Genomic DNA, 26267 nt, shown 5'->3' with positions numbered 1-26267 from the left:
ATTTGGTGGTTGAGATTTGTTTTGCGGCTTTAAGTAGGAATGGATAAACGCTTTGCTTCGAAATCTCCAAGGAGAATAAACTACAGGTGGATGTGTTGCGCATCTCCAAGGACACAACCATAAAACATAGGTAAAATAGCACCAGCTATACAACAGGTCAAAATCAATGACGTCGGAATAGTTGGCTACATGAGACGATTAGGGCTAGCAAGAGTAGAGTAGAAATGCTTTCTCCAGCAAAACAAAAGTCTTACATAATAATCTTTGATACACAACAGTAATTGAACTAGTCGAATCTCCTTCAAAACTTCCACAGGTTATCACTGTCATGGCTAAGAATTTCATTTTCTGCCTTTGTTTGAAGATCCCTTGTTAAATGGCCTTTTAGATCCCTTGTCAAATGGCTTTTTAGATCCCTTGTCAAATGACTTTGAAGAGCCCTTGTTAAATGGCTTCTTCTGAAGGTTCTTCCTTGGTTTCAACTGGCCAGGGGTTCCTGAAGACTTATCTGGTCTGTTGTTTCGCTTCTTATCTTTCTTCACATTATACATGTTAACAGCCTGTTTCACACAGAATTCACTCATAAGTATGCAACTCAATTCACTAATGCTGTGGAAAGAACCCAATGCCAGCAAAAGAGAAGCAAACCTTGTTAACATTGAGCATCTCATGGGAGTTCTTAGAGATTAGCTTGTTCAGAATTTTATCGGTTTGCTCCTGCTCTTGCGTGTGTATCCCTTTTCCTCCTATAACTGGTAAAAACTGAAAGTGAAAACGGAAAAAAAGAAAAGAAAAAGGAATTAATACTTGATCATTTTACCGTGACATGCACCCATAAGTTGTAAATGCTAGGAGGAGATCAAAAAGCATACCTTGCGATACTTTCCTTTATGTTTACCAGGTTTTTCACCTGGTAACTTCTTGTCAAATTTTCCACCACTGGCTGTTGCAGTTGCTGCAATTCCAGCTACATCACCAAGTTCATCTTTAGTAACCTTTTGGGTTGCGGCCTGGGTTCCTGTTATAGGCAACCTTGTCGCAGCTAGTTGAACATGACTGCAAAAGGAGTTAAATTATGCTCTTATAATGCAAAGCAAGAGAAAACATTAAGATCACTGAAACTTGCCTGATGTGTGAACTTCCAGTATTAAGGCTAGCTTATTAAGTTTCTAGATTTCATATAATAAATTTCGTTGTGGTAACAGATTCTCAAACTAGATATCCATATAGCTGACTAATTTACTAGGTTGACTAATAATGAACCATCTATGGTTTGAATACCATAGAGAAGTGAAAGGGGAATACCTTGGCAAAGCACCAACTTTAGCAGCTTGCTTCAAGTTCTGCAACCTGTTTTTGTCTTGCTTCTCAACACGTTTCTTTTTATCTTCTCGTCTTTTAGCAAAGGGATCCTCCCCTGGAACTGCAAAAAAAGTGACAACCATGACAAAGAAGATCAATTTGAGGTCATATTGACAAAACATAGATTTACAAGACCCATAAGAAATCAGTCAAAGAAATGTTTAAGATGTACTATCTTCTATCATAATAAATATAAGCATGAAATGACTCATTCTAAAGCAACAAGATTTGAATTAATTACCATCAGTCAACTTTGCCTCAATGATAGGCACATTATCCTCATCATTTGCATGATCATATCCATAGCGACGTTTCCAAGTTTCACTGGACTCATCATATGCAATCTTGTCTTTCTTACGGTTCTTTATACCTGCAAGAAAACTCAAAATCAAAATCCAGTTCAAAATCATAATTAGACTAGATTGACGATCTCAATGCCCAGAAGGGCACATATACCAAGTCTTAGACAAAACAATTTTTTTTTGGGGGGGGGGGGGGGAAATTAAAGGATCCAAAAAAAGAGAGACTGTTTCTTTGTTGAAACTGGCATTCAGCAATGACTGACCTTTCTTCTGGGCAAACTGTTCCCATTTTGTAGGAGGTTTAGGCTTTGGAATCTGTAGACAACAAAGGAACATGTGATCACCAGTCTAATTTAAGTTAAAATAAAAAAAATAGAAAGTCATAAGTTGTCACTCAAAGCAACCAGGCGCAGTTCTCCCATATTTAGGACTGCAAGCTTATTACCTCCTAAGTCCTAACTAAATATCCTTTTCCCCAGGCCAACATTTTACTCAACAAAGTTGGACAGGGAACCATATTTTCGATAGGGTACCATATTTTGGACACATCAGGTGCATTAATAAGTAATTGGAGTTTCTTACCGTCCAAGTTTATTAGCTAATAAACAGAAAACATATCCATCGCTTACCATGAACTAACATTCCACTTATTTTCAAGTTAAAAGAGTATGCGGCATTATGCAACACCCAATATTCAAGAGAAAAAGCCATTAATTTCTCCTCTTGTAACAACAAACAAGGTCTTTTCATGCCAAGTATAACAGAAAGGTTACCAGCTACAGAGTCCAAATATCCATACAATATGAAGGCAAACAAGATTTCAAACATTACAAACTAAAAGGGATCAATGACTTACATGCTTCTCTCTGGGCAATCTAGTTGTTGGAGCAGGCAACTTCACGAGGGTACCCTCAATGTCTTCAGTCGAAGGCAAATTAAAAAGATTATTCGCAATAGCTTGAACTAACTCAGTTCCTCTTGCAATATATTCCTTCACCAATTCCTCCCTAAAATTCAATAAAAACAACCAAAATTACTCACTGAACAAAACCACCCCACATCAAAATTGAACAACCAAAGTGCAGAGCCTACGTGCTATGAGCACATTATCAATTTCAATATCAAAATCCTACCCAAAACCAATACCCTACTATTCAAAAACAATTCATATTGATTAAAAATCCAAACTTCACCAAAAATTAGGGAAAAAAAAGAAAAACCCAGTTCCATAGCTGTAGATTAAGCTTGAAAGATATGAACTTTAAGTTCAGTTACCATTGTTATATAAGTTCTGGGAAGCAAAAACCCACAAAACCCAGTACCATACAAAAATCAAAACAAACAAACGAACCTGGAAGAAGGGTTGGAGGGAAATTGATGATGAAGGTCCACAGCCATGAGATTACCCAGGTCGATTTGAAACGCCGTCGTATCGGTCTCCATCGCTGCGAGCTCTGTTTTGGTGTAAGCAGCTCCGAACTTGAAAGCTGCAGAAGAAAAGAGAAAGAAACCGAGGCTTTCCAAGGGTTTATGTAACTCCCACCGAACGGCGCCGTTTTAGTTTCTCTCCGTGTGCCCTATATCTTATTGGGCTTCAAATTGCGTAAAGCCCAGTGGTCTCACAATTGTGTTTAGTTGGCCCAATACGCGTAAAGTCTTGGTTTAACAATCTACGTCTACATTTCAACCAAAATCAAACTGGGAATTTGGGGAAGAGCCAAAATCCCTGGACTCCATGAAATCACAGTGATTCGCTCAGAATCTCCAGAAAAAAGATCACTACCCAGAAGAGCCCTCCTTCAGATCCATCTCATCAGTAAGTTCAATTTCCCCAATTTCGGGTCAAATTTCGTTTCTTTACTCCAATCAAGTTTCGATTTTTATTCTTCGTTGCCCTAGTTTTTGTCTACTTTGGGATTGATTGGGGTTTCGTGTTTCTCAGAAATTTGAGATGGACGGAAACAAAGACGACGCCTTGAAATGTTTTAGAATTGGGAAAGAAGCTTTGGACGGTGGAGATCGGCCCCGCGCCATAAAATTCTTGGCCAAAGCTCGCCGGCTCGATCCGTCGTTACCGATCGACGATCTGTTATCATCGGTTGAGACAGACTCCGACCCTCCGCCGCCTTCAGATGGCGCCAAAACCGCCGACGGGCCTTCCGGGGCGGGTTTGGGTATGCCTCCGCTCCGTCAAAGGACTAGAGCTACCGGGTCGGGTTCCGGGTCCGGGACCGGGTCGTCTGGGTACACGGAGGAGCAGGTTACGATTGTGAGGCAATTGAAGAAGAAGAAGGATTATTATGAGATATTGGGGGTGGAGAGGAGTTGTAGTGTTGAAGACGTTCGAAAAGCTTATAGGAAGCTCTCTTTGAAGGTTCATCCCGATAAGAACAAGGCCCCCGGAGCTGAGGAAGCCTTCAAGTTGGTTTCGAAGGCGTTTCAGTGTCTGAGTAATCAAGAGAGTAGGACGAAGTATGATGTTTCGGGCTCGGATGAGCCGGTTTACGAGAGGAGGCGTGCTCCTAGGCATGCCGGGAATGGGTTCTTCTATGATGGTGGTGATGTTGATGCGGATGAGATATTTAGGAACTTTTTCGGAGGAATGGCTCCGGCAACTACACAGTTCCGGGGGTTCAGTTTCGGGCAAGGGATGGGACCGAGGCCTGCTGAGTATGGTTCGGGTGGGTTCAATGCTCGGACTCTAATTCAGTTGCTGCCTGTGCTGCTTATTTTGCTTCTCAACTTCATGCCGTCTTCGGAGCCTGTTTACTCACTTTCGAGGTCTTATCCTTATGAGTACCGGTTTGCCACGGAAAAGGGTGTGAATTTTTATGTCAAGTCAACCAAGTTTGAGCAAGATTACCCGTCAGGTAGCTTGGACCGTGCCAGACTTGATCAGCAGGTTGAGAGAGATTATTTCAGTGTTCTATCACAGAATTGCCGGCTAGAATTGCAGCGTCGCCAGTGGGGATTTGTACGCGAAACACCACATTGTGACATGTTGAAGCAGTTTGAGGCGGCGACTTGATGTCTTGAACTGAAGGTCCAATTTCTCCTGCTATCTTTTGCTTTAGATGATAGAGAATTCTATGTATTCTAGATGAAATGTTCAATAAGTGACTCTTAAGAACACCCTGTGTTCTTTGTGTTCTATCTATTACACATGCTACTATTGATGGTAATTAAGCAAAAGCTGGTGTTCTATATGTGAACAACTATCAATTTATACATGTTGATAAAATGGCTCTTACTGGATTTCATATAAATTTTCCGTTTGGTAAATAAGCATATAACTTGACAGAGGTTTAGTTGTATGAAAATTTCAAGCCTCTCTACAATTGAGATTTGGTATTACTTTGAAGGGAAGCAGCTGATTTTCCATTCTTTGGTGGAGTTCTGGTGAATTCTAGTATTTTGACCCATTTCATTTTTGTTTTTAGACAAAGTACTTCTGCACTTGACAACTTTCTGTTTGCTACTTTGATGGCACTATTGGTTTACTAAAGAACTTGGTAACAACAAAACTATTTGTTTTCAGTGTGACCTGTGTGAATATTTAGTATGAGATAGAGATTTGCTTTTGCTGATCGGAAGTGAGTCAGGAATAGTCCATTCCAATTCTAAGAGATAAATTGGTCAGCAAAGAGAATAGATAGACTCATAAATACATATTCTCACTAATAGAGTAGAGCTAATCTAAAATGTACGAAGTGGTGTCCACATATTAACCTTAATGTGAGCATAATGTTTCATCAAATCAGTCCAGAGTTATCAAACTCTAGTATTTTCTTTGAAGTATAATAGTTGTGAGTCTGAATATGTCGGATTTTTTTGTCATTTGAATTTGGATGTCTCTCTCTTGCAGATTGCTCATTGGGTGCCAGTCGTTCTGTCTATTCTTGTTGCCTAATGCAGAAGCAGAAGAGATGAAGGATAATAGCTGCAAATTTTTGTGTATTTACTTGGTATATCTGGACAGCGTCTGCAGCCTCCACAAGTTTTCTGTTCTTTAGTCCGATATAAGCACAATGACCGTAAAATTGTCTCAGATTCAACTTATGATGAGCTAGTATTAAAGCTTTGCAATCGTTAATGTTGCATATATAACTTGTTCAATACACACTCTTTCATATATGTGTGTGGATCTAGGTATTTTTGTCGCACTGTTCGATAGTACCATTCAATTCTTTGATCAATGTTATAATAATTTTAGAACGACTGCATGAAAGATTAATCTGTATCTATTTCGATTCAATAAAAAGAAGAATTTTGCCCATGTACAAAGAAAGCCGCAGATTGGTGGACGCCGTTGTGGTGGAGGTGAGGCGCGGTGATGGCAGGAAGTTGGTGTTGGAGGGGAGAGAGGGAGGGAGGGAGGGAGGGAAAGTCTGAGGGGAGTAGTTTGTTAATTAAAATGAGGGCAAAACTGTCATTGGTGTTTAAATTGAGTGAATGAGATTAAAAAAATTTTAGTAGAGTAAGTAGACAATTTTTAGATTTAAATTGGATTAATGGTCACGGTCCTTATATATTAAAATCACATATATTAAAATCACATAATACATTGTACTGGATTCCGGCAAATGGGGGACAAATATGATTTGTCTGCTAATTAACAACGCATTTTCATGAAAAAAAATGTGCAAACGAGGCAGTCGACTAGCGCTACATCCAGCCTCAAAGTCATCCATGCAAATAGCACTTGTCCCACGAAGAGCTTGCTTGCTTGGGGTCTTGGACTAAGATTTGGTAATCTCTCTTTGTAGCTAAGATTTGTTGGGTATGCCCAATTATCGTGTACATTTTTCTATTTCAATGAAGTACTTTGTATCATGTCATGTATAAGCTATTCTAACGCTTTTCGACTACTTATTATTGAGAAGTAGAAATTGAACGTTTCTGCTGTAATGTGTTAGGCCATTTTGGGAACGTAATACAAAAGATGAACACGAACATAACTCATGCTCTACTTACTACAGCACAAAGATAACAAGTGTTCCAAGGCATGACAGATCGGAAGCAGGCTCGATGATAGGTGCATCTTCATGAGGAATGATGAAACAGGGTGATTATCAAGCCAGGCATTCCCACCTCCTAGTCGTTTGGCTCAGCAGACAGCTCTGGCAGATGGGGCTCATGAATTCGTGTGATTGATTCTCATACAAGGACATAAGTTAAACTACCACACTATGCTGCGTAGGGCAATTATAATCGTTATAATTCAAGGCTAGAAACCTATAGGGACATATCATCTTCCTCCGTCAATTGCAAGCCCCAAAGATGACCAACTCCAACTTCAATCCTAGTCATGTTGAGAAGTCTATTCATCTTGTCTCTCTGTTCTCAGATTCACCCTTTTTCTTTTTCTTTTTTTCTTTCTTTCTTTCTTTTGAACCCTTTCAGATTCACAAGTTACTAGCAATTATACAGTCGGGTTTTGGTCATGTTTTGAAGCTAATCCTTTAATTAATCCCAAATTGAAATGCCATTATCCTTGGTTAATATGAAGTGCATCTAATCTGAAATACAAGTATGACTGTATGCCAACCGGCTTGTCAAAAATACAAGCAGGGAAGCGATGTAATCTCTTATCTCTTGGTCACAAACAATAGGAGGACATGCAGCTGGAACCCTACCGATTCTCTCTCACTCCCTGCTTAAGAAAAGGGCATCTGTACCTTGCCATGCCTCTACAACTGTGTCTCTAATCCTTCGACGTAATGACCAGCAATCCCAGCGCTCCTATGATAATGTACTGCAAGAACCAAAACAGAAAGTAAATATGAAACTAGCTTCTTTCAAAGAAGCAATGTTGATTTCAATAATCCCCAAGCTTGTGGGCGGTAGATGCCTGAGATATTTGAGGATATAAAAATTTTATTCAAATGAGCAACTGTGAAGAATTTTTTCAAGTTAAGGATATACACATGAGAAGATATTCTAAATTCCAATAAAGGCATACCTTAATTATAGGCTTTTCTGTCATGATAATTGTCACCCAACCAACGTAAGGCAAAAACCTGCATTAGCAAAATACAAATAAAATACAATACATCTAGAAATGAAAACTCACTCGTTTAGCATGATTGCATGTATGTACAGAATACCCAATATTCACGAATACATATATACATATGGATAATGGACAGATTCTTCTTGATTTCAAATCTCAGCTTTCAAGGATAGGTAAAACAAGTACTGGTTTATAACTTAACAAGGCCAAGTTCCATATTATGGCGAGGCAAGAGGCAAAGAGACCCCATAAGTAATAATCTCCTAGTTATGACTCAAACCTTCAAAGAAGCTATTGATTTTAACATATATGAAACCCTCCGAATAGATAGTTTCGCAATGCTGAAATGTAATCGGAAAACTATGGAAACCAGCCTTAGACTAGTTTTTGTTTGACAGGTGCATCGAATGTGCAAGACATACAAAATTAGACTTGCACACATAATTAGAGCTACCTGAGTGTTTAACATATTATCATCTCACAGTTGTTCATCTACGTTACAGCTTGCTATTGAAACTTCACTAACAGCTCAGAACAAAGTATAACAAGATAAAAGACATACCCAGCAGCTCTCCCCATGATATGGTGTTTTTGCAACCAACGCTGGCCCGGAGCATAAAGGATTCTATCATCATCAGAATTATTGTCTCCTATAAAAGCAAACCAAGACCGCAGTTACTTCCACATAATGAACGACAATGAAACAAAACCTAAAGTATTGAATCAAGTCAAACTCCATAAGGTATTACTATATCATCATGTAATGAATTCCATATTTCTTTTATTCACTTTCTTATAAATTGCAAAAGCAGTGGATCAATTGATGGGAACACAAATTGATCTGATATATCTGTCTACATGAATAAGCAGTACCTTTTGTGAGGACATAATCTTCTCCAGTATCTTTCCGCTCGTGCACCTACCAGAAACAGTCAGTAACACTAAACATAATCATAAGATGACATGAAGTTGCATGATGTCACAGGGTTTTGGTTTTTTAAAATGTAGGAAAAGCCATAGGTTTATATGTAACAGTCGAACGATACTATAGAAAAGAGAGGGAGGCAGGGAGGGAGAGGGTAACCCATCGTTTTACCTTAATTACTCGATGAACAATTGGAATAATACGTCCCTAGAGAACAAGTAAAAGTTATCTCAGCACATGTATAGACAAAATAATATACATAGGTCAGTAGCACACTGCAAAAGGTACTTTAGGATAACCTCCACGACTGAATGGCTTTCCCAGAAATGGATCAAACAAATAACAACATCTTAGCATATATTAAGTAAAGGAGTAAACTCAGAAAAGGGAACATACATCCACGTTAAACACGACAATTTCTCCTGCACGAATAGGATCCTTGCTCATATGCAAGAACAAAATGTCACCCTGAAAGATATTTGAAGGTGAAGTCAAACAAACAAATGAATAGGAGTAAAAGAAACCACATATGTTTTTGCACATTCAATGGTAAAAAACAGATAGTCAGGTCCAAAACTCAGATGAAAAGCCAAGATGAGTCTGTATAACTGTGGAACACTTCAGTATGCAAATAAAAAGGCCCTCTTAGTAGAACTTGTATCAAAGCAAGCGATGAATCAGTCAATGGCTATAAAAATAAAAAAAGCAAAAAAAACATGAACAGGTGGTCATATAACTTATATGGCATTCTTCCTTCTGAAATCTCTCCTCCTCCACAAGTTAAAACCCAAGATCCACGGAAAGAGACACACCACTAGACATCATTCATACACCTTCTTTTTAGCTAAAAGAGTAATCACATTGCTACTAGAATAACTAATACTTAACCAAGTTTGCTCCTTTTATATACACCATTTGATACAATCTAGGACATTTTAGCCATTCAATTCATACCCAACTACAAAACACAGTAAATGCTCAAACACAGTAACTGGGTTTTTCACAAAGGGGCTGACAGACTCACCCTAGCAAAGCCAGGTTCCATGCTTTCAGAGAGCACAACCACCACAGGTGACTCACTCCCAGTCATCAACATCAACCCTTTCCATATTATCAGCGCCGAAGTGACAATCAAGCCTGAAACGTATAGAAAACTCGTAAAGGTGCAATCTTTGAATCTGAAACTAATAAAGTTGAAGACTTTGTAATGATTTATATTGGTACTGACCGAGACTGACGGCTTGGGAGAGAGCGTGCCTGATCTGAATGGACTTGATGGAATCCACGGTATCCCCAAACCAACCCATTTCTTAAGTAATGTGAGAAATTGAGAGCTGCAGAGTTGTGTGGTTTCAGACTTGAGAATTTGGTGGTGGTGGTGCTATGAGGGATCAAGATGAAGAAGAAAATGGGGACATTACGCGCTATAGTTTTTTCTGGTCTTTAGTTTTGCCTTTTGACCGATTGGATCCAAATATTGAACCAATGGGGTTTGAAATCCTCCAATTTTGAAAAACAAAAAAAACATTTTAGGCTTTTAAATCCTCCATTAACTTAACAAAAACGTTTTACACCTTAAGTTTTTTACATTGTTGGTCAATTTTTTATTAAAATTATGTACATTTGCCTTTCACATCATTCACAATACATTTATCAATTACAAGTGATAATGTTGTTAAATTACACTGAACAAAAATTGATTCTTTGATTTGTGTGTTTCGGCTCACTTAATATAAAGTGTTTAGTGTTACTGACTGCAAAAAAAAAAACCCTAGGCCTAGGCGGCACTCGTCCGTGCACCTCGATCTCTCGCTAAGAGGTCACTATTCCGGCGTTGCTTCACAGCACGCTGTTGTTAACTCACCGTTTCGTCGGTGTCTCGAATCGCTGCTTCATCAGTGACGTTCTAATCTCGATGGAGATTCTAGCATGGAATTGTCGTGGCATCAGCAATAGTACTGCGGTGTAGGCTTTGAGCCTTGTTATTCAGCAGAAAAAACCAGCATTCGTCTTCCTCAGTGAGACCAAAGTCCATGACAAAGACTATATGCAGAACTTGCTCTTGGAGTTAGGAATGCTTAACTGCGAGGCTGTTTTTAGTGTAGGGCAGTCTGGAGGCCTTGCACTCTTCTGGATTGATGGTCTGGATGTGCGTTTCCGTTCCAAGTCAACTCATCATATTGACGTGGAGGTATGGGCATCAGATGGATCTGGAATTCAATGGAGGCTGACCGGTTTTTATGGTCATCCAACAACTTCAAAGCGCCATCGTACATGGTCTCTCCTGCGTCAACTGAGCAATGAATGCTCTCTGCCTTGGGTGGTGATCGGCGATTTCAATGAGATTCTCCATGCTGAGGAGAAGGAGGGGGAGGAATTCAGAGAGAAGGGCAGATGCAAGCTTTCCGGGATGCTATCTCCTACAGCGACCTTTTTGATCTAAGGTTCTTGGGTGCGCCGTTCACTTGGCGCGGTGCAGGGGTTCGTAGCAGGTTAGACCGTGCTGTGGCTTCTGCATCGTGGTCTGATGTATTCCCCGCAGCGCGTCTATGTCACTTAGAACCTATTCATGGGGATCATATTCCTATTCTATTAGGAGTTTATCAGTCTTCTCCATCTTTTCCTCCCCGCAACAAGCACCGGTTCCGTTTTGAAAGTTACTGGACCCTTCATGAAGAGTGTGAAGAGGTGGTGAAGGCTGGTTGGAGCCATGCTTATGCTGGTGGCCCTATGCTCCAGGCAACGAAGAAAATTATGAGTACTAGGTATTCTCTGAATAAATGGCAGAGAGATACCTTTGGGAACAGAGGCGGTGAAATAGCTGGGCTACGGGCTAGATTACAGCAGCTTGGTTGTCTTCCTCTTACATTAGAGTATCAGGAGGAATGTGTTGTACTGTCTTCTCGCCTGGAGCGTTTACTAACTAAGGAACATGCTTACTAGAAGCAACACTCGAAAGTTACATGGTTGGTTGATGGTGATTGTAACACTAAATACTTTCATCGTAAAGCTTCTAATAGAAGAGCAAAAAATAGGCTTCAAGGTTTGTTTGATGATGATGGTGTTTGGCATAATACTAAGGAAGGCATGACAAGTGTAGTGTTAGACTATTTCTCCTCCATGTATACTACTGAAACTGTAGACTATAACCATATGCAATCGGTGGTGGATTTGATCCAACCAAAAGTGACACCAGATATGAATGCAACTCTCGGTGCGCCATATACGGCTTCAGAAATCAAGCAGGCTTTATTCCAGATGTATCCAACTAAGGCACCAGGGCCGGATGGTATGCCTCCTCTTTTTTTCCAACAGTATTGGGATTCTATTGGCGATGATGTGGTTAAGGCAGCTCAATGCTTTCTTCACTCGGGTCGGTTGTTGGGTGAGGTTAACTATACCCATGTTTTTCTTATCCCAAAAGTGAAGAATCCTATGTCTATATCTGATTTGCATCCGATAGCACTTTGTAATGTGATCTATAAGATTTGTTCTAAAGCAATTGCTAATAGGTTGAAAAGGTTTCTCTCGGAAATTATCTCCCCATTTCAAAGTGCCTTCATTCCGGGAAGGTTGATCACTGATAACAGTTTGATAGTTAATGAAGTGTCTCATTTTATTCATAATTGTAACTCTTCTACAGATGGGGTATTGTCATTGAAGCTTGACATGAGTAAAGCATATGACCGCATGGAATGGTGTTTTCTTGAGGCTGTACTCTGTCGATTAGGTTTCGAAGAAGCTTGGATACAGATTATCATGCAATGTGTGTCCTCAGTTCGTTACTCTTTCTTAGTTAACGGTCAACCTGAAGGGTATTTGAGTCCTACTCGCGATTTGAGGCAAAGGGATCCCCTTTCACCATATTTATTTCTGTTGTGCACTGAAGCCTTTTCAGCTTTACTTGAGCGCAAAGCCTCTGCAGGCCTGCTTCAAGGTATCCAAGTGTGTGCAAATGCTCCTACTATTCATCATTTGTTGTTTGCTGACAATAGCCTTATTTTTGGGAAGGCAACACTAGAAGAGTGTGGTCACATTCTATCTGTTTTGAAGGACTATGAGATGGCCTCTGGTCAGAAAATTAATTTCTCTAAAAGCAGCGTTGTATTCAGTAAAAAAGTGAGTTTACAATTGCAGCAGCAGCTTGCAGATTTGTTAGGGGTTGTCATTGTCCCTAAACATGAGAAGTACCTTGGTCTTCCCACTGTTGAAGCATAAATATTTAGACTTTTTCTCCTCGAAGGTATCTCATCTAGAAGGCATGGTGTTTATCCAAAAGGATGTACAAAACTCCTAAAGAAAACAGCAACAACAAAAATTGCTGCGTTGTTAGAAAAAAAAGACCCCAAGCTTGGATAGACTTCTTCTTGCATGGGGACTTACTGACCATGCAATTCAAAAGTGATTAAGTCATTTAAAAGTTTCAAAAAAAAAAAGCCTTGGATTATCTATAAGGTGATCAGCCCTACGGGAATTAATATACAGTTTCAAATACATGCAAAAGAGTGATATTAGTTCCCTAGTTACTTCAGGCAATCAGATTTCTCATGCTTCACGTGGAATTCAAATTTCAAAACAATAGTTTTAGATACTCTTCACCTCCTACAGACGAAAGATCTGGTCAAGGCAAATGAAGTTTGAATTAACAAAACCCACCAGAGGCTTCAAACGTGGAAGTTGGTTGCTGCAGATATTGATGCGATTATAACCGAAATTCAATTTGAATTGATAACAATTCTAATCTCAGCTGATCCGGTGTTGCCTATAAAAAGGCACATTCTCTACATCAAAGGGGAGGAACACCAAAAGGGAGAGACGCACAGAGCAAGAAATACAGAGACTAAGAAAGAAAAGAAACAGAGAAGAAGGTCGGACACTCCAACTTTCGCTTCTAGAGAAAGAAGGAAAAGAATTGCAGGTATACATCTACCTTCCCTCCAATTAATCCTTCTGTGTCTCGTGGTCTTCCGAGACTCTAATAGGCCGTTCATGAACGACCAAAATTATTAGAGTCTTCCCAAAATGACGCTGCTGCTCTCAAACACTTAACGCATTAAAACAAAATGGTTGTTCATGAACGGCCTCGCTTCAATGCTCAAAGCTCCCCCTGACGAATTGGAATAAGTTGTTCATGAACAACTGGATTCTACTGCTAAAAGCTCCCGCTACGAAGTCCAAAGCTTTGAAGATGACAACATGATATGGACAACAAGCAATTCATGCGACTCTCCACCTATGAATAAGAGCTTCAGTGCTCTTTTCTCTGTTCAAAGAAAAAGAGAAGGCACCTGGTTTGGTTCTAATTGCTTAAACAATTATTGAACAGAGCCACGAGTCTTGGTTAATCACACCTTCAAAGGCATAAATTTCAAGCTCTATTTCTTGTGGCATGTGGCATCGACTTGAAAAGCCAAACGGTGGAGAGATTCTCTTTCCAATTAATGTGCAGAGCAAAGAGGTTCAATGGGTCTGAGACAAAAACATTGAGAACAAAAAAAAATGAAATTGCTGGCTTTGCTTTTTGTTAATCCATGCCTACACCGCCAGAGTCATATTGATCAAGTGGGACCTCTCAAAATTATCGGTGTAAAAAAAAAAGAGTTAATTAATGGAAGACAATATGTCCCATATATTAACTTTGATTTAAGGACTAGCATGGTGGAAAAGTCTTCAATAGTTCGATCATCCCGGTTTATTGGACCTCCTCGACAACAACAGGAAACAAGTCCATTTTACATTTCCGGTTCAAAATAAATGATTGGTTGTACACTCAAAATGAAGTCAGTCACTGGGCCTCCTACAAAAAAAGTGGAAGCAAGCCACCTGCAAAACTCGACTCCAACTTTTGAGCCTAAAAGTCAACAATAAAGGAGTGACTCGACATTAAAGCTTAGCTCTCCATAATGGTTGTCCAAATCAACTTTACACTCTTCGGAGTTTCAGGATTAATCAAGCAGTGTGAGGTCCATTTCAAGTCTCAGTACCCAATTGCAAAGCTCGGCACGACAGGTGCCCAAATCAAATTGGGTGTCCAAAAGAAATACATTTTACGGATTCAAAAAAATACATACATCCGTCGAACACAAAAGTTGGTACAAAACTAGAAATACAAATTCTCTGAACTACAACGGTTTGATCCCTTTACAGGGTATGTAGGCAATCTAGCAACACCTACTAGATGCAACCACAAATCCAAACAGAATCCCTGACTCCACCAGTCAAATTCAGCCAGTCCTAAATTGAATCACTGACTTCAGTCAAATTCTCCCAACACAAGAAATACAAATTTTCTGAACTACAACGGTTTGATCCCTTTACAGGGTATGTAGGCAATCTAGCAACACCTACTAGATGCAACCACAAATCCAAACAGAATCCCTGACTCCACCAGTCAAATTCAGCCAGTCCTAAATTGAATCACTGACTCCAGTCAAATTCTCCTAACACAAGAAATACAAATTTTCTGAACTACAATGGTTTGATCCCTTTATAGGGTATGTAGGCAATCTAGCGACCCACTAGATGCAACCGTAAGTCCAAACAAAATCTCTGACTCCCTGGTTCATCCAATCTGAATCCCTGACCTCATCAGTCAAATTCCGCCAAACACCAGGATACGTCACAGCCTTTCCAAATAAAATCCATGACTCCCTGGTTCATCTAATCCGAATCCCTGACCTCATTAGTCAAATTCCGCCAAACACCAGGAAACGTTACAACCTTTCCAAACAAATCCAAAACAAATCGAATCTCTGGTTCACTTACACCAAATTCGTCCAAACACTATTCCTATTCCAAAAAGCCATAACCTCCAATGGGTCATTCACCCATTGGAACTCTTGAACTACGAGTGGCTTGATCCCTCTCCAAGGGTACGTAGGCAACCCATTCAAATATCCGGGTGCAGCCGCAAAAGCAAACAAACAAACACACATCCACAATTGGTTTCTTCATAAATGGAATCAAAGGGTGTTTCCCTGTAACAAGGGAATATAATTAAGAGACACATTCTGTCTTGAATGGGTCGAACCCAAAATAATTAAAACTCTATTCACTAAATGAATACGAGTGAAATTATGTTTGGTGACATTTACGCTCACAGTGTGCAGATTTTCTCTTAACACCCACATATGTTGGTAGGAAGAAGTCTGGAACCTTTTCGCATATCAAAGAATGGTTGAGTAAAAAACTTGAAGGTTGGCAGGGGAAACTGCTCAGTGGTGCAGGTAAAGACTTACTTTTTCGTGTTGTAGCTCAAGCTCTTCCTTCTTATGCTATGAGTTGCTTTCTTCTTCCCAAAGATTTTTGTCATTCTCTTCACCAGATGTGTGCTAGGTTTTGGTGGGGAAGCAAAGCGGAGAATAAGAAAATTCATTGGCTTTCATGGGAAGGTTTATGCAAACCTAAAGAGGATTTATATGCTCATAATCTTGCTCTCTTAGCTAAGCAGGGGTGGCGTTTAATACGCTATCCGCATTCTTTACTTAGCCGACTTTATAAGGCTAAGTATTATCCTGATGGTGATTTTTGGAGTGCCTCTCTAATGTCAGCACCTTCCTTTTGTTGGCGTGGAATTTTTGAAGCCCGATCGGTGCTTAGAAGTGGGGTGAGATGGCAGGTGGGAGATGGTCAATCCATTCATATTTGGGATGATCCTTGGTTGCCTAGACCTAATTTGTTCCGACCTTTCATTAGGAGGGATGGTGCTCCGACGTTGGTTAGGGAATTATTACTCCCAGGGTTGTCTTGGAATCTTAAGCTTATAGCTCAGTGGTTTGAGCCATAAGATGTAGCATTAATTTTGTCTATTCCTCTTAGCCAACGGAGAGTTTCTGACAGATTGATTTGGCATTTTGATGCAAAAGGTCTATTCTCAACTAAAAGTGCCTACAAGCTTGCTATTAATTTAGTTCATGCAGATATCCCTTCTGTCTCCAACCTTTCACCTTTTATGGATGCTTGGAAACGGATTTGGAATGCTGGGATCCCTGGTAAGGTGAAGGTTCACATGTGGAAGGTATGTGCTTCTATTCTTCCTACAATGGCTCAACTTCGAACCAAGAGGATTTGGATTCCTGATGGTTGTGTTTTCTGCAATGATGGAGATGAATCTGTTCATCATGTTAATAGAGATTGTTCCTTTGTGCATGCTATGTTAAGAAAGGTTCCAGGTTTAAGTTCGGTGATCTCATCCAGCAGTGACTATCCAGCTTCGATGTTGGATTAGTTATCTCACTGTATGCAGACTATTTCTTCTGAGTTTTTTGACTTTCTTCGGTATCTGTTATGGGCAGTATGGAAAGAGAGGAATCAAAGAGTGTGGAATGGTAAGTACCTTGATTTGGAACAACTTTTCTTCCAGGCAGCTTCTAGCTTCTCATTGTTTACCTCCCTTCGTCCGGGTCGAAGTCCCAAAACAAAATGTGCTTCAGCTCCCTGGGTGCCTCCTCTTATAGGGTGGCTTAAGGCAAATCTGGATGGCTCATTTGATAGCAGTACTAACATGGAAGGTATCGGTGTTGTAGTACGTGATTCTGAAGGGCTGATTGTGGGTGGCTCTTGTTGTAGAGTTTCATTAGTTAGTGCTCTTGTTGTTGTTGAGGCTCTTGCTGGGAGGGCTGCATGTGCTTGGGCTGTGGAGTTCAACCAGGCACCTATTATTTTTGAAAGTGATTGTCTTCAGTTGGTCAATTCTCTGAAGTCTCAAGAAGAAGATCATTCCATGATTGGGAGGGTGGTTGATGACATTTTGGTCCACTTAGCTTCTATTCCTAGTTTTTTCTTTCAACATGTTTACAGAGAGTCCAATTTGGAAGCACACACACTTGCAAAGCTTGCATTGTATTCTAATGTGTCTGCTAATTGGAAGGGTTCTATACCTTCCACCATTGGAAGCCTTGTTGCTTCCTATTGTAATACTTCTTCTCATTGAGTAATAAAATTCTATCGTCATTCTCTCAAAAAAAAAAAAAGTGTTTAGTGTTAAGCATAGCATAATTGCATAATAAGCTACATGCTGAGAACACATACGATAAAGAAAATGTTAATAAAATTGTTGGAAACATGTTGAATAAGGATCGAATCAAAAAAATTTACAACTAAATTAATTGTTGTTTTGACACATTTACTAACTTGTAATGGACGTGAAAATAACATGACTTCCTGCCGACTACCGTGCAATTACTAATAAAAAAATGAATATTTTACTGAATTTTATTATTCATTTACAGATCCCATTACATAGTAACGAGGTATGTATTCCAATCCACCAATCCAAATCGATGAAATTAATTGTTTGATTGGGTGCACTATTTGTACTGATGCTTCGGTTTCGAGTTATTTTTCTGTTATGTCACCACAATATCAAAGTAAATGGAGTAGCCAATAGAGTACTATTTGCTAGTTGGTGCCTGTTAGAAAACATAGATTTTTTGGAAACTCTTGATATTATTTTTGAGACGTTCTCTCCATGCTTATTGTACTCTGAGGTTAAGGCTTTATGTCCCCCTATTATATTCAACAGTTTCATTAAAAAAGGCTTAAGACCGCACTAGCCCTTCATCAAAAAACAAAAAACAAAGCCCAAACAAGTTAAAAAAAAAAAGGATTGTACGGCCAACGCGGAAAGGATACAACAATCAAAGAAAGAAAATAGTACTAGCATTTACGGACCTAAAAAGAGTGTCGGACCCCTCTAAAACGACGTCGGCCCATGAAACTCTTCTATAAATATCCCTCCCACGACAAATGCAATCTCCTTCTTAAACCCTAATCCATCGAAAACCCTAGCCTCCTCCTCTCACAGTAATCTTCAGCACAATGGTACCCTCTCCCTCTCGTTCTCTCTCCATTTCGCTCTGATACTGCGATTAACTTTCTGGGTTTTTGATTCGTCTCTTTGTTTTTGCTTGATTTCAATTGCAGACCGGAGAAGCAGTCAACCCTAAAGCTTACCCCTTGGCCGATGGTCAGCTCACCATCACCATTCTCGACCTGGTTCAGCAAGCCTTCAACTTCAAGCAGCTCAAAAAGGGCGCCAACGAAGGTTCGACTCGGATTCTTGTATAAAGTTCGAGACTTTGATTTTGTTGTGTTGATGTAAATTGGTTATAGGAAGAAAGCTTAAAACTAATTGTGTATGGGTTTTTTTTTTTGGCAGCTACTAAGACCCTGAACAGAGGTATTGCTGAGTTCATTGTGATGGCTGCTGATACCGAGCCGCTTGAGATTCTTCTTCATCTTCCCCTCTTGGCTGAAGATAAGGTAATCTTTGTTTTGATTGTTTTTGGTATTCATTTCTATTGCGGCTTTGTGATTTGATATGAGACTTGGGCATTTGTTGGATGATTGAATGGTTATGTTTTTCGTGCGAGTATTAGTAAACTATGGAATAATCGAGTGCCATGTTTATTATCGTACTTTTACTGGACTAAGTGTTTGTAGTTAACGTTTTGCGTTGTGTATGATTCATGTCTTTAAGATGTAAAAGAGTCATTTACTCATTATATCAAAAGGCTGAGAAAAACATGGTTATTTGTTTGGTTGTCTGTGTCTGTACAAAGACACATTAGTTGAACTCGAAACAGACCCATTAGTTGATGGGCATGATTTTAGTATATGGACACTCATGGATCCCCATATTTATTTCATAGATAAACTGTGGGTATCCAATTCCATTCATAATTAGTTAATTACTATGTGTGCTGTCTTGATGTTGGTTGAAAGAAATGCAAGCTTTTTGATGATCTATCTTATTGGTTATGGGCCTCAAAACCATGCCCCCGACAGTATTTATTAAGTTATTAACTATCTGAACTTAAACATTTTAGTATGATTGTTCATTTCCTGATTATGATTTAACTTTAAGACCATGGTTCACAAATTAGAATACTACTTGAATTCACAGAATGTGCCCTATGTGTTCGTGCCTTCGAAGCAAGCTCTTGGACGAGCCTGTGGTGTCTCAAGACCTGTCATTGCTTGTTCTGTGACAACAAATGAGGGTAGCCAAATGAAAGTCCAAATACAACAGCTCAAGGTATACCTTTCTTACTGGTTTCTGTCTACAGCTTGTTATAGCTTTTCTTTGTTTGAATTTGGTACTGCTGGCTGCATTCTTATTGATATTATTTGAATTGCAGGATGCCATTGAGAAGCTCCTTATCTAAACTATTGTGGAGCATAGTTGGTGTGATTCGGTGTGATGGGCCTCTCAGACTATAGTGGTTGCTACTTCAGAGGCTTGGACTGATGGAGTTGTACTACTAGGAAAATTTTTAGTGTTGACTTGTATTAAAGTTTTTATTTCTATGAACTGCTAAGCAGCCAACTCTAAACTCTATTTGCAAGTATAAGATTGTAACAACTTGCATAATATGAATTGAGTTATTTGCTTTTATCTTTGTTTGCTTTATTTCCACGGTGATGGTTGTTATAATTTGGATGGAAAGAAGAGTTTTAAGTTTATGAGAGCCTTTTACTTATACTTTTATCAGAACCGAGGTGTCCCAGAACCTCAAAATTCTTTTCCAGGCCATGTGGAGTTCGTTGCCCTGGATTAGAAACACATGAATTGCCAGAGCCAAATGTGGCCCCTTTGCATCTACCTCTATTCAACTTCTCAGGCTAGCCACAGAGGAGTTTATATTCCTGGCCAATTCATTTCTCTCGGTTAATTTGCTTAGTGGCAGCTCAGTTGAGTGAACACAGTTAACCACCACCAAGGCACCAAGAATGATTGTGCTAGTCTTCCATGATTAAACCGACCAGAAAGCAAAAGATGTAATAGGTTCCAGAGTCCTCAAAACTATCTCGAATTGTTGAGCACCGAACATGTGAGACATTCAATTGCTCGACAATTCGAAACGCAAGTGACTAGCATGTATGCCTCCAAGATTCAAGACTAACCAAGGTCACCACGTAATGAGACAGGTTAGGATGAATACTGTAAGTGACTTATATGGAGATGTACAACCTACAAACATCAAGTGGTCGTGCCGGAGTGGTTATCGGGCATGACTAGAAATCATGTGGGCTTTGCCCGCGCAGGTTCGAATCCTGCCGACCACGTTTTTTCTTTTTCTTTCCTTCTCCTACTCCTACTTTCGAGACATGCTGCAACATGTTTCTGTTATTGTTTTATTGAGGATCAATTTTTGTCATCCTAAAGTGCACACCTTTCGTTTTTCTTATGGATTCTCGACCAGAAAATGTGAATAGAGTAAAACATCATGAATTAATTGTCACTGTTACAATTTCTAATACAAGCCTTCTTCATCATGAGGCACTTGAGAATGTGTCTCACTGTCTTGTTTCAGTGAGCCTATCTCAGCCATGTTCTCTCTCAAAAACTTCATTTCTAGTCCTATGCATTTCGCCATTCTACTTATCTCTTCAGACTGGCGGTGAGAGGTATCACCTGACGAAAACCCGTGGAGATACAAAGAACCATCAGCATCACCATTATCCAACCAACTAAATCCCACTTCCTTTCTCACTCCCCTATCTCTCATCTGTTTCCTTATTTTTGCCACCATTTCCCAGTCCCCTTTCTCTGCATACAAGTTGGACAACAGCACATAGGAACCTGATTCAGTTGGCTCCATTCGCATTAAAGCATCTGCAACTCTCTCAGCCATCTCCACATTCCCATGTATTGTGCAAGCCCCAAGCAAGCTTTGCAACAAAGAAAAACTCGGCTGTCCTGACATCTGACTCGTCAATTCCTCTGCTTCCTCCAGCTTTCCTGCCCGGCCTAACATGTCCACCATACAAGCATAATGTTGAGGAGATGGTTCAATCTGATAGTCTTTGACCATTGATTCAAAGAAATGGCGTCCCATCTCAACTGATCCCTTTCTGCTACATGCGCTTAGTACAGAAAGAAATGTGATCGAGTCAGGTCTTACCCCTTCTTTATCCATCTGGTAGAACAATTCGATTACTGAGTCATAGTCTCCATGCCCAGCATATGCAGATATTATTGCTGTCCAAGCAAACTGAGTTCTGTGAGGGGTCTCACTGAAAACTCTTTGGGACTCACAAATGCTTCCTCGCTTTGCATACATATCAAGGAGAGCACCTGCTGTAATCGGGTCAGTGACTGATCCAAGTTTTATCAAAAAGGAGTGGCATCGCTGGCCATACTTCAGAGAAATGTCATGAGCATCACCAATTGCACTCAAGACACTACCAAATGTGTAGTTGTTAGGCGTGGACTCCATGATTGCAGACAAGAATGTCTTCAGTGCATCCTGACACAGCCTGTTCTGAGCATACCCTGAGATCAAAGCATTCCATGATATGATTTCTCTGAAGTCCAACTCCTCAAAAACCTTGACAGAATCACCCATGGACTCAAACTTAGCATACATGGTGATAAAGCTATTGCAAACATTATGCTTTGACAAAAATCCACTCTTTGTGCAAATCCCATGAATCATAAGGCCTTCTTCCACCAACTTCCTAGTTGATATAGCATGGATTAATCCAACAAATGTAACATCATTTGGATATACTCCATCCAATCTCATCTCATTAAATAAAGAGATGGCATTCTCTTCGTCCATAGAAATCATTGTAGTCCAGGAAATTACATTGCGATTGTTCATGAGCTGAAACACCAATCCCGCATCTTCACTGACGCCACTCTTTGAATATGTTGAGATCAACACGTTCCCAACCGAAACATGACTTTCATATCCTGATTTTACTGTCAAGCCATGTATCTGTCTCCCAAGCCTTAAATTCTTCTCATGCCCGCAAGCTGAAACTGCGCTAGTAAATGAGACATGATCAAGTTTCATCCCTTCTCTCACCATCTCAATGAAGAGTAAAACTGCTTCAAGCCCATGATTTCCCTCTTGAGAGTAACCTGATAGTATTGCATTCCAAGAAACCACGTCCTTATTCCCCATTTCATCAAACACATTCCTAGCTTCTATCAAACGTCTCCACCTTGAATACATACTTATAAGCGCATTCCCAACAAAAACTTCACGATCCAACCCAGACTGAAGTATGAGAGAATGCAATTGTAACCCAAACAGAAAATCTTCATACTCCGCACAAAAAGCAAGAACTGTACAATAAGTCACCGGATCCAAAGCAATCCCATTTGAATGCATCCTGAGAGCAAAACTCAACGCCCCCTCACTCGTCCGAAACCCCGAAAGAATAGTATTCCAAGAAACTATATCAGTATAACACATACCATCAAAAATACACATTGCACTATCAAACCTCCCAGCTTTAGTGTACATACTCATCAACGAATTCGAAACTGTAACATAGGAAATAAACCCAGAAGAAACTGCAAAACCGTGGATTTGGCATCCGGGTTTCGGGTCCCCTTGGCAAGCCTTGGCAGCAAGGGTGAGGGTAACTTCATCAATGTTCCGAGGAGACGAACACAGTTGAATTTGTTTACTAAATATTTCGAGGGCCGTAGCTGAAAGGTTCCTGTGCATATAGTTGAGCATAGAGCGGTTAACTGCAGCAGCATCTGGTTGGGGAATTTCATCGAACAGGTGGTGTTCGTCTCTCAAGGAATGGAATTTAGAGTGGCTTAGTCGTGGCTTGCGTATTCGTTGGAGGGTTTTGAAATTCAGTTGGCGGTTAATCATGAGAAACTAACAAAAAGTGAGCATTTCTGATTAGGCAAAGAGAGAGAGGAGCGCGAAAGTCTTAAACCCTCTCAAATCCCTGTTTTCAAAGGTCTTAAACCCTCTCAAAGCATTTCGTATGATATCAAATGGGCTCCAAATGGTGAGAAAGGCCCACTTCTATCTTCTTGTATGTTTTAGGGTTTTAGATTGGTTGACCATCATTAAGTTGAGGACACCCCAACAATCTCATACCTCTCTCTCTTTAGGCCCACTTCAGTAGTGGCTACAGCACACTAGATTAAATCTATTTTGAATGTCTATCTTCAATTGTGGTCCTAGGACACGTGCTAACCATCTGTAATGGACATTTCCATCAGTCTATATGTTTGTATTTCTCAGCCATTTGAGGCAGATATGAATGAATGATGTTTTAGCTATTTCCTTTCTGCATTTCAATTTCCTTTCTTTTTCATTGTGTGCTCCATCACATTACAGATTCTACTCCAATAATTGTCTATATATATATATATATATATATATATATATATGAAGTTCAAAAGTTATTTATCACTCTATCGAGTCGGTCTACATTTATTAAGCTAGTTTACGATTATCAAAATTAGTATTCATCGATCGAAATTTTTTCTTCATTGACATACTCATATACAGTATATATGTTTTAGCATATATACTCATATACAGTATATATGCTTTAGAATGTGATGTTATCACTATAGCGATTGGTGAGTAAACCGATTATGCATCATTAATTGTCTATCACTATATCGAGTTGGTCACAAATTTAGAAGTTGTGTATCGTTTTATCGAGTTGGTCTATAATTTCAATAAGTGGGATTTGTAACAAAATATTGTCTATCACTGTATCAAGTTGGTCTGAAGTTCAAAATTTGTGTATTACTCGATCTATTATGTCGGTCTATAATTTCATTAAGCTAGTTTACAATTATTGGAATTAGTATCAATTGATCGTATTTTTTTCTTCTTAATTGATGATTATCGATCGTCTACCTGTGCAGAATATGAAAGAGCACCGGTATGATCGTTTATATAAATGGTAGGTGATTGGTCCTCCTCTTTATATTATTATATAATGACATGAAACAGAAGGCAGAAGAGTTTGGTACAAAGCTACAAAGTTACAACCTAGCTACACTTGTATATGATTATTTGAAATGGTGAGACCATTTACATGCATACAGTTGTTAGGGAATCTCACATGCCATGTTTTTCCAGGCTGCCAAGCTTATCCGGGTTATGTATATTATTATAGCTTCTGTAATGAGTTCATTTATAAACTAAGTCAGATGATAATTATTTTGTAATTACTGGTTGAATGCAAGTTTGATTTTGTCTTGGTCTAACCTGCTCTGGTAGCTGTTTCCACGAGGGATTGAATACTATGTTAACTATCTCAGATCTGGTATTTAATATACAACATTGTGAGAGTCAGACATCAATTTTATAATCAAAGCTAATACCTTTCATGAATTAAGAAAGCTACTACACCTTAGACGCAATAGAAATCAAGTTAATCAAATCCTTTCTATCTAATGAATATCTCCATACACTACTGTGCAGTTGTGGTTTCTAATAGGTGAACGTTAATTATCTCAATTTTAGAACCTGAAATTAACCAAGCTAAACATCAACGATATATATTATACCATTAGGTCCATTACTATATATATCATTGTCAGTGATGGCAACCAAATCAGGGCGGGGAAAATTGTTAGTTGAGATGTTTGATCAAATTAATATGCTAATTAATTATTGTGTTGGAATATAATTTTGAAATTTTCCAATCAATTTTTTTTCAAGGCTGTCACGTTTGTGCCCAAATATCATTTCTTTCTTTTTCTTTGTTTTGATTATTAATATAGTCAACACTCTACACTATAGTTGAGTTCTCCAGCTCATTCCACCAAAGCCTCACCCCCATACCTTACTTCCTCATCCCATATATTCCCCAACACCTCATTCCACCACCACCACCCTCATCATCATCATCACCATGGCAGCTTCCACACATTACTTCCCTGTCCTCCTCCTCGCCGTCGCCGCCTTCTTCCTCCTCCATGCCCGAGCCCAAACTGCACCCGCCCCCGCCCCGCCCGGCAAACTTAACTTCACCGGCATCCTAGACAAAGCTGGCCAATACACCACCTTCCTCCGCCTCCTCACCCAAACCCAAGTGGCCACCCAAATCCAAAGCCAGCTCAACTCCTCCACCGAGGGCCTAACCGTCCTTGCACCCACCGACAACGCCTTCACAAACCTCAATGCCGGTACCTTAAACGACCTCTCCTCCCAACAACAAGTACAGCTAGTTCTGTACCATGTTCTCCCCAAGTACTACACTCTCGCCAGTCTCCTAACGGTCTCGAACCCCGTGAGAACTCAGTCCTCGTCCCAAAACGGCGGCGGATCTTACGGCCTCAACTTCACCGGATCCGGTGGGAACCAAGTGAATGTGTCGAGCGGGGCGGTGACTACTCAGATCAACAATCCGTTGAGGCAGCAGTTTCCGTTGGCTGTGTACCAAGTTGACAAGGTGTTGTTACCTAATGACATGTTTAGTGACGCGTCACCGGCTCCTACTCCGACTAAAACTCCGGCTGGAAGCACCAACACAACGACGGCGACAAAGGCCGCGGAGCCATCTGCGGACAGTGCTAATGGTTCGAGCAAGAAGAGCGTGGGATTCGTGGGATTGGCTCTAGGGGTGGTTTTGTTTTTCATGGCAACTAGCTAGTAAGTGGTGCTATTTTGTGCAGTGTGATTTGTACCAACAACAATATTCATGTACTTCTTGATTTCCTCTTTGGTTTTGGCATTTTTTTTTTTGGGTCGAATGAGATTGTTTGATTGTTATAAGTACTTGTGAGTTTTTTTCCTTTTGATTATCACAACATAAAATGTGTTTATATATCTATATAAAAAAGACTACTTTAATTAGTTTACGAAGAAAATGAACAAGTTTCGAAAGGGGATATAAGTTCAACTAGCAAGTTGCATGGCTTGGCCTTTGGTCATACAAT

General features: G+C 39.8%; 6 protein-coding genes and 1 non-coding gene across 7 annotated transcripts; 4 read left to right on the top strand and 3 right to left on the bottom strand.

Moving 5' to 3' along the window:
• Positions 1-127: 127 nt before the first annotated feature.
• On the bottom strand, positions 128-3176 carry LOC112186797 (ribosome biogenesis regulatory protein homolog). Its single transcript, XM_024325311.2, has 8 exons — positions 3016-3176; positions 2521-2671; positions 1928-1979; positions 1604-1732; positions 1306-1423; positions 873-1056; positions 649-762; positions 128-560 (listed from the first exon to the last, which is right to left on the bottom strand). Exons 1-8 carry the CDS (start codon positions 3105-3107, stop codon positions 342-344), a joined length of 1059 nt encoding a protein of 352 aa, XP_024181079.1. The 5' UTR covers positions 3108-3176; the 3' UTR covers positions 128-341.
• Positions 3177-3330: 154 nt separating this feature from the next.
• LOC112187747 (chaperone protein dnaJ 49) lies at positions 3331-5879 on the top strand. The gene is made up of 3 exons (XM_024326662.2): positions 3331-3480; positions 3607-4707; positions 5530-5879. The coding sequence occupies exon 2, from the start codon at positions 3616-3618 to the stop codon at positions 4690-4692; it is 1077 nt and encodes a 358-aa protein (XP_024182430.1). The 5' UTR covers positions 3331-3480; positions 3607-3615; the 3' UTR covers positions 4693-4707; positions 5530-5879.
• Positions 5880-7108: 1229 nt separating this feature from the next.
• On the bottom strand, positions 7109-10063 carry LOC112188364 (signal peptidase complex catalytic subunit SEC11A). Its single transcript, XM_024327464.2, has 8 exons — positions 9831-10063; positions 9627-9739; positions 8999-9070; positions 8774-8809; positions 8551-8596; positions 8240-8327; positions 7627-7684; positions 7109-7419 (listed from the first exon to the last, which is right to left on the bottom strand). Exons 1-8 carry the CDS (start codon positions 9907-9909, stop codon positions 7369-7371), a joined length of 543 nt encoding a protein of 180 aa, XP_024183232.1. The 5' UTR covers positions 9910-10063; the 3' UTR covers positions 7109-7368.
• An 8203-nt stretch (positions 10064-18266) lies between these two features.
• Positions 18267-20005, top strand: LOC112188400 (NHP2-like protein 1). Its single transcript, XM_024327508.2, has 5 exons — positions 18267-18424; positions 18527-18647; positions 18762-18865; positions 19509-19640; positions 19744-20005. Exons 1-5 carry the CDS (start codon positions 18422-18424, stop codon positions 19768-19770), a joined length of 387 nt encoding a protein of 128 aa, XP_024183276.1. The 5' UTR covers positions 18267-18421; the 3' UTR covers positions 19771-20005.
• A 584-nt stretch (positions 20006-20589) lies between these two features.
• Positions 20590-20671, top strand: TRNAS-AGA. Its single transcript has one exon. It is a non-coding gene; the product is annotated as a tRNA-Ser (tRNA).
• A 110-nt stretch (positions 20672-20781) lies between these two features.
• Positions 20782-23336, bottom strand: LOC112189617 (pentatricopeptide repeat-containing protein At4g32430, mitochondrial). The gene has a single exon (XM_024328958.2). The coding sequence runs from the start codon at positions 23224-23226 to the stop codon at positions 20860-20862; it is 2367 nt and encodes a 788-aa protein (XP_024184726.1). The 5' UTR covers positions 23227-23336; the 3' UTR covers positions 20782-20859.
• Positions 23337-25132: 1796 nt separating this feature from the next.
• Positions 25133-26051, top strand: LOC112188748 (fasciclin-like arabinogalactan protein 13). Its single transcript, XM_024327943.2, has one exon. It carries the CDS (start codon positions 25241-25243, stop codon positions 25979-25981), a length of 741 nt encoding a protein of 246 aa, XP_024183711.1. The 5' UTR covers positions 25133-25240; the 3' UTR covers positions 25982-26051.
• Positions 26052-26267: the final 216 nt, after the last annotated feature.

Source organism: Rosa chinensis, chromosome 2 (assembly GCF_002994745.2).
Source record: "Rosa chinensis cultivar Old Blush chromosome 2, RchiOBHm-V2, whole genome shotgun sequence".
Taxonomy (NCBI): domain Eukaryota; kingdom Viridiplantae; phylum Streptophyta; class Magnoliopsida; order Rosales; family Rosaceae; genus Rosa; species Rosa chinensis.
The sequence above is the reverse complement of the archived record's forward strand: the minus strand, read 5'-3'. Positions and strand labels throughout refer to the sequence as shown.